The sequence below is a fragment of the Eumetopias jubatus genome, unplaced genomic scaffold (genome assembly GCF_037043125.1).
Source record: "Eumetopias jubatus isolate StellerSeaLion01/CBP00866 unplaced genomic scaffold, mEumJub1_p1.0 scaffold_5, whole genome shotgun sequence".
In the NCBI taxonomy this organism is placed as follows: domain Eukaryota; kingdom Metazoa; phylum Chordata; class Mammalia; order Carnivora; family Otariidae; genus Eumetopias; species Eumetopias jubatus.
In genome coordinates this window covers 56,320,879-56,340,856 of record NW_028274811.1, presented here as the reverse complement: position 1 = coordinate 56,340,856, position 19,978 = coordinate 56,320,879, and the positions used below count along the sequence as shown (strand labels likewise).

The 19,978-nt window shown below is 36.4% G+C and overlaps 1 protein-coding gene across 1 annotated transcript in view; it reads left to right on the top strand.

Annotated features, from left to right (window-relative positions):
• The window catches only part of ANKRD31 (ankyrin repeat domain 31), a 146,722-nt gene that overhangs the window by 97,561 nt on the left and 29,183 nt on the right, over positions 1 to 19,978 (top strand). The window contains exons 19-22 of the mRNA XM_088023646.1: positions 1,285 to 1,400; positions 6,987 to 7,074; positions 12,656 to 12,752; positions 18,836 to 19,832. Coding sequence (XP_087879772.1) covers positions 1,285 to 1,400; positions 6,987 to 7,074; positions 12,656 to 12,752; positions 18,836 to 19,832 — 1,298 coding nt within the window. The remainder of the gene's footprint in view (positions 1 to 1,284; positions 1,401 to 6,986; positions 7,075 to 12,655; positions 12,753 to 18,835; positions 19,833 to 19,978) is intronic.

The following is a 19,978-nucleotide window of genomic DNA, read 5'->3' as shown; positions in this document are numbered from 1 at the left end:
CCCATTACTTCAAAATTTGTAGTGGTTCATGTGAAAGGGCCTGATGCAAACTTTTCAATACTCTACTGTTCTAATGCTAGAATATGAATTTGTTAATAAGCAAATATACTTGTATGCATATATGTATGTGTAAATATAGTGTAAAAATATTCAAGGGAATTTACAGTGAGGCAAAATTTTATGAACCATTTTTTAGAAATAGTTGCATTTAAATAATATAATGAACTATCTATAAGAAATAGGCATGTAGTAAACACTAATTTAGAAAACATATATTTGTTGAGAACCTGTCAAGCAAATTGAGTATTTGCCTATGAGGTACATATTCTTGTGGGGAGATCAACCAGAAAACAAACAGTTAAACACAGTTTATTAAGTGTTGAGGAGAGTGATTTGTTCTTCCTTTTCTGTCCTGCTTGAGCCTTGACTCATACGAGAAACCCGGAACATATCTGCCCTTTCTCCCTATGAGGCAGAATAACTGGGAAGAGAACCCCTGTCACACACTTTTCGCCCAGCCTACCACTATCTTTACCAGTTGTTGATTTTCAAGAGAGGAGTTATATTATTGATATGATTGGTCAGAGCCAAGGATAATCACTATCTCATATTTTACTAGTGAGATAGATCATGTGTAGGTCAAGGTCAAGACTGAAACAAGTTCCTCTTTTAATTGCCTGCTCCAATATAAAGCCCCAGCCATATCTCTCTCCCTCTCCACAGCCATGTCTCTCTCCCTCCCTTGGAGTTATTGGGCACTCTGTTAGGAAGTGCTGTATCAATTCCCACTTGTCTGTTGTTTCTTGTGTATACATTTCCTTGATCAAGTACCCTAAAGGGATGAGGGATGTAGGTTACAATAGTTATATGAAGAAAGGGAATCCAGAATGGGAAGAGGGTCAGAGACAATGAATTGTAGACATAGTGATTAACAGCATGGATTTTGGAATCAGGTCTGTTTTTAGTACTAGCTGTGTGACATTAAGGAAACTTCCCGAATCCCTCTAAGCTTCATTCTCCCCTTCTGTAAAATGGACAGAATAAACTACCTATGAAGATTAAGATGGTTCAGGAAAAGAGTTTGCCATCCACTGTGTGAAAAGTATTCAGTAAATGTTAGCTGTAATCACTGAATTGATACTAATAATGAGATGCTGATCAACATTAAGTTATTATAGTAATTGTAGACTTAATTTATTCTTTCTATTCCTGTCACCATTAAAATTGATAAAATGAAGCTAAATTTTTACACATTATTATATTTTCTAATTTTAATTTTTAAAGTCAAAATTCCTGCTGTCCGACCAAAAAGACTTAAACGGTGTTTTTGTGATGACTGCAAAACTGTTGATCCACCTTCTCTTTCACACAGAGAAAAAACAAGAGAAAGCCATCCTGTGGTGAGTAACATTGAAATCCTTTCATTTTTCATCTTAGAAAATGCCATTCTTGGGGCGCCTGGGTGGCTCAGTCTTTAAGCGTCTGCTTTCGGCTCAGGTCATGATCCCAGGGTTCTGGGATCGAGCCCCGCGTTGGGCTCCCTGCTTCACAGGAAAGCCTGCTTCTCCCTCTCCCACTCCCCCTGCTTGTGTTCCCTCTCTCACTGTTTCTCTCTCTCTGTCAAATAAATAAATAAATAAATAAAATCTTAAAAAAAAAAAAAAGAAAATGCCATTCTTTGGGCCTGCCAGCCATTGGCTATTGGCAGTATTCTTTGCATTTTAAGGACACACAGGTTGAACATATTTTTTGTTACAAGAAAATAATATAGTTAATGAGCCAAGAAAATATGTTGTACAGTTAACTCACTTATCTGCATTGAATACAGAATTACAGATTAGCTGCTATTCTTTACAACTAGGTTGTATTCTTTAGCTACTTCTTGTCCCACTATCATAGTGTGTCTTCATCCACCCACTCCCACAAAAAGTCTAGGATGCATAGTAAGTAGAAAAGATCCTGGAACCCAGACAGAGAAGAGAAAAACAACTGGGATTAGCCAACATGGGATCTCACATGGTTTATAGTGATAGTGTTTGCTATATGTGAAACTCTTCATATAAAATATATTTATACAAAAATAACATAGTAGTTGCTCAAAAAATGTTACTTGTTAAGATGGATATGTGTAACTTGATTAAAAACATAAAGCTTACTAGAAACTCCTTAAGAAAGCATCCTCAATGAAATATTATTTTGAATAAGACTATGTGTGTTGAGGGGCACCTGGGTGGCTCAGTCGTTAAGCATATGCTTTTTGCTCAGGTCATGATCACAGGGTCCTGGGATCGAGCCTCACATCAGGCCCCTTGCTCAGCAGGGAGCCTGATTCCCTCTGCTTCCCTCTGCCTGCTGCTCCCCCTGCTTGTGCTCTCTCCCTCTCTGTCAAATAAATAAAATCTTAAAAAAAAAAAAGACTATGTATGTTGATGAGACTTCTCTTACATGCTTTCTGTTAGTCATTGTAAAGAAGACATTGCCATTCATTGAATCTAAACTATTAATCAACAAATTTATAGCTTAAATATTTTATCTTAAGTGGTATTCAAACTAAATTACGTTTGCCTCAGCACTTTGAAAATGTTTTACATTGTTTCCTGCTATCTGTTGTCATGGACAGAAAGTCAACCATCAATCTGTCATTCCCTTGTAGATAATCTGTCTTTTAATCTTACAGATTTTATATCCACTTTCACTAAGTTGTGTCTAAATGTAGAGTGTTTTTATTAATTATAATCAGGCCTAGAAATGCTCCTTTAATCTGAAGGCACATTTCTCATTTGTATTTCAGGAACTTCCAGTCCTTATACCTTTGAAAATTGCCCCTGCTCCATTCTCAATATTTTTCTGTTTTGTAACCTCTATTCAGATGTCTTTTAGACCAGTCTCCATGTCTTCTAGTATCTTCTTCATATTTTCCATCTCTTTAACTCTCCACAGTATATCCTGTGTGATATCCCTTGACTTCTCTTCCAGTTCATTATTATTCTCCTCAAATATTTCTAATCTATTTAACCCATATATTGAGTCTTTAATTTAAATGACTGTTTTTTATTTCTAGAAATTCTGTTTGCTTTTCAAATTTTTTGTTTTAAAGAAAGAACAAAATAAAACAAAGACTTTAATGCTCTTAAAATATTGATAGCATTTTTAAAAATCCAAACATTTTTTAAAAGGAATTTCAAAGTCTCTTCCTGATTCTTTCTCATGATAACATGATTCTTTATGTGGTTTTTAATTTTTTATTATAATCCCCTTTCCATGAGGACTGATAACTGTGGGAATTTTGGTGTGCCTAACCTTTGTGTTGAACATTTGCATCTGCTGAGGCCCTAGAAGTTTATCCGTTTCACACAAGTTTTACACAGTTTCTCAATTTGGGTTCCTAAACCACACAAATTATATAAATTTAGTTCTTATATACATGTGTGGTATAGGCTTGAGTCTCTGATTTTTTACCCAAAGCCTTGGGTGGTGACAAGTAGAGTTTTTCTAACCTTTAGTTAACCTAAGGTCACTAACTTTATGTGAGGATTTCATGCCTCTTTTTCCTTTGTGAGCATTAAAAACCCAGCCCCTAATACCTATATTTGTTCCAAATCCCTGATGGGTCACCACTAGTTTCATTTCTGACACCAGGGAATTTTTCAGTCATTTTCCATTCTTAGCTGTGTGTGGGTATATATTTTTTTAAAAGATTTTATTTATTTATTAGAGAGAGCGAGAGAGGGAACACAAGCAGGGGGAGTGGGAGAGGGAGAAGCAGGCTTCCTGCAGAGCAGGGAGCCCGATGCGGGGCTCGATTCCAGGACCCTGGGATCATGACCTGAGCCGAAGGCAGATGCTTAACGACTGAGCCACCCAGGCACCCCTGTGTGTGTGTATATTTAAAGTTTATTGTATTTTGTATACTGTTTCCATGTGTTTGGAGTAGGCAGAGGTTCTTCTCTATCAGCTCAGCCCACCATATCTTTAAGGTATGTTTTCATGTAAAGATTAGAACATCTTGGAAAAATTGCCTGTTGTTATTAACTGTATGGGTGTTTGCTTCAGGAGTAATGTATATTATTTCACATGCCAAGCTTCAGAAAAAATGTAATGGAGATACAGGAGTCTAAAGAAAACCAACTTTTGGTGGAGGAATGGGTAAAATGGGTGAGGGGAGTGGGAGGTAGGTTTCCAGTTATGAAATAAATAAGGCACAGGGATAAAAGGTACAACATAGGTAATACAGTCAATGATATTGTAATAGTGTTGTATGGTGACAGATGGGAGCTACACTTGTGGTGAGCATAATGTAACTATAAACTTGTCAAATTACTGTTGTACACCTGAAACTAATGTAATATTATGTGTCAACTGTACTTCAATTTAAAAAAAAGAAAAAGAAAACCAACTTTAGAAAAGGAGAAAAACTCAAGAAATATAAGGACTTTAAAGTCATTAGGGGTTAGTCCTTTGTAAATGTAAACTTATTTTTGAATGTTGGAAACTTCAAATCCAATTGGGGAGATGGGTGACTCTATGGCCAGATACAAAGGAAATGAGATGATTTTAGTTTGCTGCCACCTTATAACACCTTTAGATCACAGCATGTAGGCAGCTTCCTTCTCTATACCCGTGTAGATGGAGTAATAATACTAATAGTTGGTATTCACTGAATACTTATTATATGATAAGCTCTCCTCTAAGTCCTTATATTAACTCATTTTAATCCTCATAATAACCCTTCTGGGTGCGTTCTGTTATTCTCATTATATTTTCCTTATTACAGTTGAGGAAGCTAAAGTAAAAGACGTTAAGTAACTTAATCCAGAATTACATTTCTATTAAGTAGCAATACCAGAATTAAAGCAGTGCCAGGCAGTCTAGCTACAGAGCCTGTGCTGCTTTTTTTTTTTTTTTTTTCAGATTTTATTTATTTATTTGAGAGACAGAGCAAGAGAGAGAGTACAGGAGCAGGGCCAGAGGGAGAAGGAGAAGCAGACTCTGGCTGGGCAGGGAACCCGATGCGGGGCTCAGTCCCAGGACTCTGGGATCCTGACCTGAGCTGAAGGCAGACGCTTAACCAACTGAGCCACCCAGGCGCCCCAGAGCCAATGCTTCTGACCACAGTGCTATACTGTACAAAATTGTAAGAGAGGTATCAGAGTCAAAGATGATCCTGCCATGAAAAATAGGAAATTTGGAATAAAATTATAGTGAAGCTTTCCATAAGCACAGTATAAACTGTCTAAAGCTGTTTGTTCCAAAGACAGATCATAGGTTGGGTTTTTTGGTATTTCTTTTTAAGATAAAAAAGCAGTAATGAAGGACTAAGAAGGGGGATCTTGGAGGGAAGGTTATACTGGCCCCTTCATGATGGAAGGCAAAGCTGGTGTGGAGTTGAAGATTATTGCCCATGGTAGCCAAGACTGAGTGCATCCACAATATGAGCAAAGCAAAACGGAAAATCAGCACCAAAAAAATGTTTTCTTTATCCTGACCTGGCTCAGATTCAGACCTTTAGTTTGCTTTTACAGCCATTCATTGTAAAAAGAGATAAATCTCATTTTGTTTGTTTTGCATATTTATGTTTTATAGTTCTGCTCTGATGCATTTCATAAATGACAGCAGTAAGATTGCTTTTCCACATAATTGGATGGTTTTATTATGTGCATTTTTCATGTCCCTGTAGGCACCAAAGTAAAATTTCAGGGCAATGTACTTTAGAAGGGTTTGAGGACTGTCATATTGTTTAAATGAATGTATATTGAGAATATATCAAAGGATAGGTAATATGAGTCAGTCCATCAGTCTTTGTTTATTGAGCGCCAGCTATATATCCAACTGTGTGGGAACTATTCACAAATATAAAAGCTATGCTCCTGCCTATAAGATGTTATTTTCTTGATAGAGAAATATGATGTGTAAGACATTATATATATTAATGCTAAATTATATACCACCAAAATTCTTTTTTTTTTCCTAAAGATTTTATTTATTTATTTGACAGAGAGAGACACAGTGAGAGAGGGAACACAAGCAGGGAGAGTGGGAGAGGGAGAAGCAGGCTTCCCGCGGACCAGAGAGCCCGATGCGGGGCTCAATCCCAGGACCCTGGGATCATGACCTGAGCCTAAGGCAGACGCTTAACGACTGAGCCACCCAGGCACCCCTATATCACCAAAATTCTTAACCAATTCTGAAAAAGGAGAAATCCATATGAATTAGATTAGCCAGAGGTTTCATGTATGATTCGGGTTTTATATAATAATAAGCGATACTTATTGAACTCTTGTGTTTTGCTGGCACTGCCCGAAGCATTTTACATGTGTTACTCTATTCAGGCAAGGAGAGGAGAAGTAACATGCTGGAGCCACCCACCTAGGAAGAGGTGAAGTCAGAATTCACACCCAGGCAGTCTAGTTCCAGAATCCACTCCATGATTACTTCTCTCATAAGAAAGAGATGAATCTGGGCAAAGTAAATTGAAGACATTCTAGGCAGGACAGTCAGTACTAACAAGGGCATGGAAAGGTGGCCTTAATTCCCATTTGTGAATGAGAGAGTAGTGTTTTGTATTTTTAGGATTATGTGGGAGATTTTAATAGTGTACAGTGATAGTCATAAAGCCTTAAAGTGTACTTATTGCATATATGTGACCTTTAAATATTATGTGCTGAGTTGTTCTTTTATCACCTACAGCTATGATTATAACAGAAGTCAGTGAGAAATTATGAACCTTTATATGGCTGCTACTCATATGTTCTGTTTACCAGGAGTAGATCTGCTACATAAATCAAAATACTTAGGTTTACTTGTTCCCCACAAATACACAACATTTATACAGTTAAGTTTAAACAAAGCATGAATACATTTCGAACATAAAGTGAAATGAGCATTTTAGCAGCACTTTCTTTAGCACTTTTACTGTGCATTTGACAATTGTATATCAGAAATATCTACCTTCTTGTAATGAAGTTTTTAATGTTTTTATCTGATAGCATCAGACCATCAGTGCTATTCTACAAGATATAGAAGAAAAACAAGAAAATTTACTAGAATTTGAAATAAGAACCCCTGAAGATGCAGGTAAATATGGACCCATACTCAAGTTTGATTATTTCATACATCCAAGGTCATTGCTCCCTCTGCTTCTTAAGGTACAGGTTTATGTCAGAGCTTACTTATGGTGGCTGAAAAGTAAACTTTTTTTTTTTATGTGATAATAAAGTGCCAGGAATTGGGCATTATAAGTCATTTATGCAAACCAGTAGTTAGTGTAATTGTTGATCAAGATACTTCTAGACTCAAGGTATAGCATGAGTAAAATGAGAGATACTTAGAACCATGATCAGAGATAAGCTACTACTGGTGATATGTTTAGATGAAGATGTGGAAAAAAAAAGTGTAAGATAGTGACTAGAGATGAGATTATTTTGCTCCTTAGCTCGTCAACTTCACCCAACTATGGTAACCCTTAAAAACAGATCAGTAAAGGAATAGGCAGTTGTGACTCAAGTAGGGCAAATCCTCATACCTTTCAGATGAACAGATAGACCAGGTAAATGTCTCACTGCATAGATGTCTTCCTGTTTACAAAACACTAGTGATTCAAAATGGTAAATTTGACTTTGATTCCTGACCTAATAATCTGAATTTCTTAAAATTTCAGTGACTATTTGCAAATCTTTGATAGATCACACTTGTGTTTTCTTGAGTTCTGACTTACAAGGTAGAAATTAGCTCCTGATAGTTGCAGATCTGAATGTTTAAGTAGTTAGCTAAAAAGTAATTTGAAATATTTTATCAGTCTTTTGTGTAACAGGATACAACTATTAGTTCATCTCTTGTCCTAGTCCATACTGTACAGTCTTTAAAAAATTATTTCCTTTTAAATTATACCCATTCTGCCTTTCATCTTGGCCTAATATATGGTACATGTTATGATTTGAGGAAAATAATACAAAATAACTTATACCCTCAAACAAATGTGAATAGTTCATATATTTTATTTAGTATTTATAATGTCTTATACCCCTAAGGTGAATTTCCTAATTTTATAATTTTTTTATTAAAAAGGCATATAAATATACTTCAAAAAATAATAAAGATGAAAAAATATGCTAAAATTACCTACTGTCCCACCACAATATTTGTTTCCTTTCTTTTTCTAAGAATTTAGCTATGCAGGGGCGCCTGCGTGGCTCAGATGGTTAAGCGTCTGCCTTCAGCTCAGGTCATGATCCCAGGGTCCTGGGATAGAGCCCCGCATAGGGCTCCCTGCTCCACGGGGTGTCTGCTTCTCCCCCTCCTTCCTGCTCAACCTCTCTCTCACTATCTCTGTCTCTCTCAAATAAAAAAGTAAATATTAAAAAAAAATTAGCTATGCAGTTATACCTCACTAAAATATTAAAAACATAGTTTGGATCATGCCAAATTTGCCATTTTAACATTTTTCCCCCAGAGCTGTTTTTCTTAGTGGTACGTAGTATCCTGTTCTGTAAATGTTCCAGGGCTTAATTTTTCTCTTTTTGTTGAGAAAAAATTTACATTTTTAAAATTTTTTGCTATTCTATAGCATATATCGTTCTTAGGAAATATTAACAGAATTGGGGTGCCTGGGTGGCTCAGTCAGTTAAGCGGCTGCCTTTGGCTCAGGTCATGATCTCTGGGTCCTGGGATGGAGCCCCACATAGGGCTCCCTGCTCCACGGGGTGTCTGCTTCTCCCCCTCCTTCCTGCTCAACCTCTCTCTCACTATCTCTGTCTCTCTCAAATAAAAAAGTAAATATTAAAAAAAAATTAGCTATGCAGTTATACCTCACTAAAATATTAAAAACATAGTTTGGATCATGCCAAATTTGCCATTTTAACATTTTTCCCCCAGAGCTGTTTTTCTTAGTGGTACGTAGTATCCTGTTCTGTAAATGTTCCAGGGCTTAATTTTTCTCTTTTTGTTGAGAAAAAATTTACATTTTTAAAATTTTTTGCTATTCTATAGCATATATCGTTCTTAGGAAATATTAACAGAATTGGGGTGCCTGGGTGGCTCAGTCAGTTAAGCGGCTGCCTTTGGCTCAGGTCATGATCTCTGGGTCCTGGGATGGAGCCCCACATAGGGCTCCCTGCTCAGCAGGGAGCCTGCTTCTCCCTCACCCTCTGCCTGCCGCTTCCCCTGCTTGTGCGCGCGCTCTCTCTCTCTCTCTCTGTCAAATAAATAAAATCTTAAAAAAAAAATATTAACAGAATTGGAACTACTGGGTCAAAAATATATAAATATTTTTAAATCTATTGATTTGTATTGATAAATTGTTTCATAAAGTATTAGATACTAATTTAATTTGCACTTTCACCAACACACATTAGTGTTTGTTTTCCTTTACACTGCTAACAGCTTCAGTATTTTCATTTAAATTAATTTTAGTAGTTTTAATAACAAGAATGCCTAATGCCTCATATTTTCACTTGCCTTATTGATTATTAGTGGTATTTTTTCTCTAGTTTTATTTCCTGCTTTGTGAATGACTATTCCTGTTTGTCTATTAATAAATAGGAACCATTTTATGTAATCAGGTTATTGACCCCTTTTCTGCCTTAACTGCTGTAAATATGTTTTTCAGCTACTTAACTGTCTTTTTATGTGTAACATGTTAATTTATGCTTAAGTACATATATTTTCAAATTCTGTATAGTAAAATGTATCAGCCTTTCCTTTGCTATTTCTTTTAATGCTTTTAAGATTAGAAACTTTTCTCCCCTCCCCATCCCTATGCTTCATAACTTAATTTAATTCTTTTTAGTCAGGATCCCTTTATTTTCGTCTCACTGCCCTTTAACGGGGGAGAGGAAGGCAATGGGACTTTAGAGTTCTTGGCTAGTAACTAAATACTGACTGCATTGACTCCATCAATCCTTGGCAAATGTCTAAAACTTAGTGTCTTCAGAGCAGTTTTCTGAGGCTGTTCTGAAGCTTCTGTCTGGCTTCTGTGTGGCAGGACAGCACATTTTCCTTTCCCTGGCTCCTCTCAGTTTCCTCCTCCTCCTTCTTCCCTCCTCCTTACTCCCTCCCTCCTTCCTTCCTCCTTTCTTCTTTTTTCTTTTTCTTTTTTTTTTTTTTTTTGGTGTCCCACCCTATACAGGTTCTTTCTCTGAGGGAGAAGCCATCGTAGGATCACAGGGCAGGCTCCACACCAAGTTGTCAGGATCCTGGCACTCTGGACCTGTGGTTAGAAGGGAGGACAGTTAATCTCTAGCAGCAACTTTCCCTTTCCCCAGCTGTCCAAAAGTCTTGCTCTGCAGGATCTCAACCTCTAGGTGTTCAAGGAGGAAGCCAGGTGTGAGTCCATCATCACCTCAAAAGAAAGTTACTACTCTCTTCTTGAGAGACTCCCCACCCCCGCCCCTGTTAGCCTTGAATAAAGGAGAGAAACCTCACCTCTCCCTTTGGCTCCTCATATTGGAAATTCCCATCCAGTTGAGCAGTAGCTCTCTGAAGTATCTTTACAAATTCACCACCTCCTTATTCTGACACCTTCTATATTTTTGATCTGGCTGAGGGATCCAAGAATAATGAATCCCATTGTGTACATTTCTTTGTAAGTTTTTCTTATAGATGTCTTGCATTCACTTGGATATCAGATATCTTTAATGCCTCAACCAAACAGACCAGAAAAATGTTTACTTTTTGAACATTTCGTATGTTATTTTTTATTAAGTGTTTTAACTCTTTTATTCATTTGAAATCTCTTTTCCACATGTGGCACAAGATAAGGATAGACTAGAGTCTCCCACCTCCATATTACTACTCTATTTGCCTCCTCTTATTTGTTGAATAATTTCTGTCATCCTTGTTTCTCTAATGCCTTATTACCATATATTAAAATCTTACATATATTAGGGCAATTTCTAGGTTTTCTCTAAGATATCAATGATTAATGTATCTGGCAACTAAGTATATAGTATCAAGTTAATGTAAAATTCTTTTTTTTTTAAAGATTTTATTTATTTATTTGAGAGAGAGAGAGAGCGCACAAGCAGAGGGAAAAGCAGACTCCCTGCTGAGCAAGGAGCCCAATGCAGGACTTGATCCCAGGACCCTGGGATCATGACTTGAGCCAAAGGCAGATGTTTAACTGACTGAACCACCCAGGGTCTCTAATGTAAAATTCTTTATATCCTTTTTTATAGAAACATATAGAATCTTCTAGGTTACTATGATAATGTTATTTTTACCTGTGATTTAAATTTCAGTTAGAAAAACCCAATGTGGGTGCCTGGGTGGTTCAGTTGGTTAAGTGTCTGCCTTCAGCTCAGGTCATGATCCCAGGGTCCTGAAATTGAGTCCCACATCAGGCCCCCTACTCAGCGGGGAGTCTGTTACTCCCTCTCCCTCTGCCCCTCCCCCCGCTTGTTCTCTCTCTCTCACTCTCAAATAAATGAATAAAATCTTTAAAAGAAAAAAGAAAAACCCAATGTGACAGGGTACATAGTGTGAACATCTTTTATTAAATAATGTCAAATCTGCCAAACAAATTTATATCTAAATTTTTCATGATCATCCAGGTTTCCCCCCTTTTTTGGCACATGCATCATATGAGATTAATTCTCAGTCATAATATTAACAAGACAAACTACTCTGGGAACACTGACTCTATACTGATCAAATTATTTGTCTGATTTGCAAAGGGAACAAATTCCTACTCTGAAATTGATTTCATTTCCCACCACTGATTTTCTCTAAATTATCTAGAAAAATATGCATTGGTCTAAAAAAGGAAAAAACTTAAGAAACAAAGCCAAAACTGAAATAAATAACAAGTAACTTAAAAGAGGTAAAATGTATTCATCTAAGCCTTTCCATTTACTGCTTGGGAATCTGAATTTGGACATAATTGACATTTATGTGTAAATCTTGTGGATTTGTGATGGGTGAGGGAGGTCATGATGCCTTTAATTAGGAAGTAGTGGAAGAAAGTAAGAAAATTTTAAGTAATTATTGTAAAAGTAATTTTATATACTACATCTTTAAGTAACCTAGATATCATATAGTCCTATCTAAGTATTAAGTGTAGAGAACAAGAACTGATAGCATCCTTCTTATTTTTAAGTACATATAATATATAGTTACATATAATATAAATATATAGAATAATACATTAAATATATTAAAAACTTTTACACCACAAATAAACACACTGCTACCAAAGTATTAATGGTAGTCTCTTTTGTGGAGTGAAAAAAGAGGAGAAGCAGGGGGTTATTTTTCTTCTGTGTTAACATTCATGTTGTTTGAAAAAATTTTTTACAATGTATTCCTTTTATATTTTAAAAAGTAATTTTAACAAAATATTTATTTTCCTATTTATCTTTACTAACCTCTTTTCACAGATAAGGAAGGTGACCATAGAGGTCATGTGACATGTCCAAGACCACAAAGCTTAGTGGAGTAGCAGGATTAGAACTCAGGCTGGCCTGCCGTATTCAGGGTACTTTCATAGGGTGGCATAATTCAATGAGCCTTGATTTATATATCTGGGCCACTGATATTAGGGAGCAGGATAGGAAAATAATGGCTTTTTAAGAGTAACAGTAAGGCTGAGTCCTGTGTGATCAAATTTAACGTTTGCTATCTCTCATTTAACTGACTTTTTATTTTATTACCATGTTTCCAGAACAATACATTGAAAAGATGTTAGAGATAAAAGAGGTTATGGATAATGTGCTTGCCAAACAGAAAGCAGAAAGGGATGATCTGGCTAAAAAATACAGGTGAGTGAAAAAAATAGGAATGCTTTAGAGTTTTCATAATTTATCCCTTTTTAGGTACAATAGTTAGATCTAGAATTTCTTGGGAGTACAAATGTTGTTTAGGACCAAAGAATGACTTTATGAGGTGATCTAATCTGTTACCTCCATGGAGAATTGTACTTCCCAGAAAGATATTTTTCTATTTTATTACTTGAAATATTCAGAAAAAGATATTTTAGTATCTTTTTCAAAAATATTTTTATTAACATATAATATATTATTTGTTTCAGAGGTATAGGTCTGTGATTAAACAGTCTTACACAACTCACAGCACTCACCATAGCAAATACCCTCCCCAATGTCCATCACCCAATCACCCCATCCCTCCCACCCCCCTCCACTCCAGCAACCATCAGTTTGTTTCCTGAGATTAAGAGTCTTTTATGGTTTGTCTCCCTCTCTGGTTTCATTTTGTTTCATTTTTCCCTCCCTTCCCCTATGATCCTCTGTCTTATTTCCCAAATTCTTCATATCACTGAGAACATATGATAATTGTCTTTCTCTGATTCACTTATTTCACTTAGCATAACACCTTCTAGTTCCATCCATGTCATTGCAAATGGCAAGATTTCGGTTTTTTTATGGCTGCATAATATTCCATTTTGTATATATGCCACATCTTCTTTATTCATTTGTTTATTGGGGGCGCCTCGGCTCTTTCCATAGTTTGGCTATTGTGGATATTGCTGCTATAAACATTGGGGTGCACGTGCCCCTTCGGATTCTACATTTGTATCTTTGGGGTAAATCCCTAGTAGTCAATTGCTGGGTCATAGGGTAGCTCTATTTTCAACTTTTTGAGGAACCTCCATACTGTTTTCCAGAGTGGCTGCACCCGCTTGCATTCCCACCAACAGTGTAGGAGGGTTCCCCTTTCTCCCCATCCTCACCAACATCTGTCATTTCCTGACTTGTTAATTTTAGCCATTCTGACGGGTGTGAGGTGGTAGCTCATTGAGGTTTTGATTTGTATTTCCCTGATGCCAAGTGATGTTGAGCACTTTTTCATGTGTCTGTTGGTCATTTGGATGTCTTCTTTGCAGAAATGTCTGTTCAAGTCTTCTGCCCATTGCTCAATTGGATTATTTGTTCTTTGGGTGTTGAGTTTGATAAGCTCTTTATAGATTTTGGATACTAGCCCTTTATCTGATATGTCATTTGCAAATATCTTCTCCCATTCTGTAGGTTGTCTTTTGATTTTGTTGACTGTTTTCTTTGCTGTGCAAAAGCTTTTAATCTTAATGAAGTCCCATTTGCCCTTGCTTCCCTTGCCTTTGGAGATGTTTCTAGGAAGAAGTTGCTATGGCTGAGGTCAAAGAGATTGCTCCCTGTGTTCTCCTCAAGGATTTTGATGGATTCTTGTCTCACATTTAGGTCTTTCATCCATTTTGAGTCTGTTTTTGTGTGTGGTGTAGGGAATTGGTCCAGTTTCATTCTTCTGCATGTGGCTGTCCAATTTTCCCAGCACCATTTGTTGAAGAGACTCTCTTTTTTCCATTGGATATTCTTTCCTGCTTTGTCAAAGATGAGTTGACCATCGAGTTGAGGGTCCATTTCTGGGTTCTCTATTCTGTTCCATGGATCTATGTGTCTGTTTTTGTGCCAGTACCATACTGTCTTGATGATGACAGCTTTGTAATAGAGCTTGAAGTCCGAAATTGTGATGCCACCCACTTTGCTTTTCTTTTTCAACATTCCTCTGGCTATTTGGAATAGCCAGAGGAATGTTGAAATATATTCAGTGTTTTTCAATTTTTTTTTTAAGATTTTATTTATTTATTTGACAGAGAAAGACACACAGTGAGAGAGGGAACACAAGCAGGGGGAGTTGGAGAGGGAGAAGCAGGCTTCCCATGGAGCAGGGAGCCCGGTGCGGGACTTGATCCCAGGACTCTGGGATCATGACCTGAGCCAAAGGCAGACGCTTAATGACCGAGCCATCCAGGCACCCAGTATTTTTCAGTTTCTGTTGAAATTTATATTCCATATAAATTTTAGGATTATTTGTTCCATTTCTTTGAAAAAAGTTGATGGTATTTTGATAAGGGATGCATTAACTGTATAGATTGCTCTAGGTAGCATAGACATTTTCACAATATTTGTTCTTTCAATCCATGAGCATGGAACATTTTTCCATTTCTTTGTGTCTTCCTCAGTTTCTTTCATGAGGATTCTATAGTTTTCTGAGTACAGATTCTTTGCCTCTTTGGTTAGATTTATTCCTAGGTATCTTATGGTTTTGGGTGCAATTGTAAATGGGATCAACTCCATAATTTCTCTTTCTTCTGTCTTGTTGTTGGTGTATAGAAATGCCAACGATTTCTGTGCATTGATTTTATATCCTGCCACTTTACAGAATTCCTGTTGAGTTCTAGCAGTTTGGGGTGGAGTCTTTTGGGTTTTCCCATGGTACTTCCCATGAAGTATCGTATCATCTGCAAAGAGTGAGAGTTTGACTTTGCCGATTCGGATGCCTTTTATTTCTTTTTGTTGTCTGATTGCTGAGGCTAGGACTTCTAGTACTATGTTGAATAGCAGTGGTGGTAGTGGACATCCCTCCATGTTCCTGACCTTAGGGGAAAAGCTCTCAGTTTTTCCCCATTGAGAATGATATTCGCTGTGGGTTTTTCATAGATGACTTTTATGATATTGAAGTATATACCCTCTATCACTACACTGTGAAGAGTTTTATTCAAGAAAGGATGCTATACTTTGTCAGATGCTTTTTCTGCACCTATTGAGGGGATCATATGGTTCTTGTTCTTTCTTTTATTAATGTATTGTATCACATTGAATGATTTGTGGATGTTGAACCAACCTTGCAGCCCAGGAATAAATCCCACTTGGTCGTGGTGAATAATCCTTTTAATGTACTGTTGGATCGTGTTGGCTAGTATTTTGGTGAGAATTTTTACATCCACGTTCATCAGGGATATTGGTCTGTATTTCTCCTTTTCAGTGGGGTCTTTGGTTTGGGATCAAGGCATTGCTGGCCTCATAAAATGAGTTTGGAAGTTTCCTTCCATTTCTATTTTTTGGAACAGTTTCAGAATAGGTATTAATTCTTCTTTAAATGTTTGGTAGAATTCCCCTGGGAAGCCATCTGGCCCTGGACTCTTGTTTCTTGGGAGATTTTTGATTACTCCTTCAATTTCCTTACTGGTTATGGGGTCTGTTCAGGTTTTCTATTTCTTCCTGGTTCAGTTTTGGTAGTTTATTTGTCTCTAGGAATGCATCCATTTCTTCCAGATTATCTAATTTGCTGGCATATAGTTGCTCATAATATGTTCTTATAATTGTATTTCTTTGGTGTTGGTTGCAATCTCTCCTCTTTCATTCGTGATTTTATTTATTTGGGTCCTTTAAGACATTTTAGTATCTTAAAAAGTTGTGTACAGCCAAGAATTTTATGAAAGTGTCTCTGGTCATGAATCCCCAAAATAAATTTCTTTTTTTCCCCCCAAAATAAATTTCTTTCTGTAGTGAACTCAGATTTTTTACATTACAAATTTTTCTTTTGCTATCACAAATGTCATCTTTCCAAGCAGTGTAACCATGTATATTATTTAGTTTTGTGTATTTCTAAACTTCTTAGAGTTTTTAAGAGGTTTCATCTTGATGATATTGGTTATATACTGCTTTTGGTCCTTTTCTTGAGAAAGATGTGTTATACACAACTAATGAATTGTTGAACACTACATCAAAAACTAATGATGTACTATATACTGACTACTTGAACATAATAATAAAAAAATGTTATTTTTTTTTCTTGTTTGGGCATTATTTCTATTAGTTTTTCATAGACTTAGCTATATATGCCTCTTCTTTTCTCAACAATGAGAACTTTTAAGATTTACTCTCTTAGCAACTTTCAAATATACAATACAGTATTGTTAACTATAGTCACCATGCTGTACATTACATCCCCATGACTTACCTATTTTATTACTGGATGTTTGTACCTTTTGGCTCCCTTCACCCATTTCACCCACCCTCCACCTTCCACCTCTGGCAACCACCAAACTGTTCTCTGTATCTATGGGTTCAGTTTTTTGTGGTTTTTTAGATTCCACATATAAGTGAGACCATACAGTATTTGTTTTTCTGTTTCTGACTTATTTCACCTGATATAATGCTCTCAAGTCTGTGCATTGTTGTCAAAAATGGCAGGATTTCTTTCTTTTTCATGGCTGAATAATATTTGTGTGTGTGTGTGTGTGTGTGTGTGTGTGTGTGTGTGTGTACATACCACATTTTATTTATTTATCCTTTGATGGACATGTAGGTTGTTTCCATGTCTTGGCTGTTGTTAATAATGCTGCCGTGAATATGGGATTGTAGATACCTTCTTGACATTATTTATTCACATGTGCTCTTTCTAATTTCCTTTATATTCTTGTAAACATTTGACATCTATTGCCTATTCCATTTTTTTTCTGAACTTATTTAAAAATCAGTTTTCTGTTTTCATTTATAAATCTTCTGTCTTCATTTTGCTTTTCCCTGCAGTGAATAAGTATCACAAATTCATGTCTATTTCCTATTTTCCTGTCAGTATAATGCAAGTGAGCTTAAAAGACCTATAGGTGGGTAATTGACTGCAGGATATTTTCTAGAAGGCTTTGGAGAAGGCTAGCTTCTATTTTCTTTTATGTCCTATGATTAACAATATACTGAGAATTTTGGAAAGTTTCTGATCAGTTGGGTTTGCAGGTGTGTAAATCCTTATTAATATTGCTGTAAGACTTAAAATCTTGTAATCTGAAATGCACTTTTATTTTTCTGTCTGAACTCTGTTTTGAATGTGATATTACTAATTTTTTTCTTTCTCCTCTGTCCAGGTTCTTGCATTTTATGCTACTACTTGTTTGCTTATCTAACTTCTTGCTGCTTCTTCCACTTACATCTGCTACTCACTTTAACATCCATTCTGCTTGGAATTCAATACCAACAACTCTGAACTGTGATAGGAGAGACAGATATCTATACTATTGCTGTCCCTTAAAGCAGCTGCTTAAGGGTGATCCCTGAGGGTCCTGAGACCATTTAAAGGGGTGTGTGAAGTCAAAACTATTTTTATAATAAAACTGAGATGTTATTTGCCTTTTTGGCTCATATTCTCTCATGAGTGTGTAATGAAATTTTCTAGAAGCCACATGAACTATGATGACATCATTATTCTAATAGCTAATGGAATGTATGCTTGTATATTCTTGTGTTTTAAAATTTTCTGTTTTTGTGCTCGCTTCGGCAACACATATACTAAAATTTTCTGTTTTATTTTATAAAACAGTAAATATTAATAGATACACCCATGTAAACAAAAGCCCTTTGGGTTCCTCAAAAATTTTTAAGAGTATAAAAAAGTCATAAGACCAAAAAGTTTGAGAACTACTGGAAACAAAGAGTCTAGTATCCTGAAGGTCACTGTAGAATGGGTGGGTATAACCAAAAGAAAAAGGTGTATGGATCAGCCATTTTCTCTCAAAATCAATCCCCTTATAGTCAGACAGGATAATGTTTATCTGGGTAGTCCCTCTGTACAGCTTTAAAGTATAATTACAGTAATTACTTGATGGACTAACATTTCTCAGGTCTAGCCTAGGTATTACTCACAAAACAGTCTCACTTCTCCATAGCTCTAAGGGAACTTAAGTGGAACTTATTCCCAAATGTTACTTTCTGATACACCTTTCCACTATAAAGAGGTAAGCAAACTCCAAATTTAAAGTATGGTATTCTTCCTTGGCCATCAGTTGCTACCTTCCAACTAAACAACGAGAGTTTTGTTTTTCAGAGTTGACTCACAACTGGTAAATAATGTAAATGTGGATAACCACACCATCACCTCTATGAAAAGGCAGTCTTATTCACCTTAAGAGTCATTTCCCTCTCAGAGGAAATTCATTGCAAAAATAGACTCTTGTGTACTTTGGGCTGATTAAATTTAAATTGAGACAGAGTATCTTTAAAATCTAAATGACTACTAAAAAAAAGTTTTCTACTGTTTTTGTATTTTTTTCTCTTTCTGTTTCTTTCTCTAGGGTGTCCATAGAATCATTTAAGCAAGGAGTCCTGAGAGAACAACTGGCTAACTTGGCCACAAGACAGAAGAACCTTTTAGTTGTGGCAAAAAAACAGAAAAAAATTAGCCAGAAAATTCAAAACTATAAAAACATTACATCTTTGTCTGATCCTAGTTTGAGGAAGCTGTCATCCAGCTCAGAAATCTCTAGTGAAAAGGACAGCCAAGAGCTTACCAGTCTGGAAAATTCATTGCAGCCCCAATCAGGTTCACTTTCTCCTGTAGGCCTTATTTGTGGAAGCATGCAAGAAACACAGTTGTCTCTGGAAATGTGGAATGACAGCCAAAACACCAACACTTGTGTAAACTCAGAAACAGTGAGAAGAGAAGAATTTTCTGGAAACGAACTGAATTCTAAACAAAATGTCAATGACTGTACCTTGGATGGGTTATCAAAATCCAGACATTCAGAGGGCAGTAAGAAGATTAAATTACCATCCCAACCTGTTGCCTTTATTGCTCAAGCAGAACATTTGCAAAAAGAAAATGATCTTATAGAAACTCCAGCCGAAGGGCACAAATCCTATAGTAGTCCTTCAGCAGTAACTAGTACATTAAATATTTCAGAGACTACAAGCATACTTGCTGAAAATGATGCCCATCCATCGACTTTTATTTGTGATCAGGCTCCTACCAGTTGTGATCCAAAAAGAAGAAAGAGGAAAATAGCTTCCCAGCAACAACATAGGGGGACATTAGAATCCCTGGCACATCAAGGGACTGATGTCTTAGGCAGCAGCAGTACTGGGCATCAGACAAAATCATATCTTAGAAAATCAGCTTTTGCTGTTCCCCATGCTAATGACAGTCAGAACTCTTCCTCTGTGTGTGGCCATCAACGTATGATAAAAAAGCCTTTAAACTACAGCACTAGGAAGAAATGTATGCAGATAAAGGATCTGATATTACTCGGAAGAATTAACCCAGGAAATAACATTCTGGAATTCAAAACACAGGTATCCTATTTTTTTCTCTAAAATCATGGAATTTTATAAATAGGTTAATAAAGGTTGCTGTCAAAAAGTGTAGGCTTTTAGCTCTAATTAGAGAAATAGGGTTTGGCTGGGCTTCTTGAATGAAGGGACATACCACTATGTTCTTA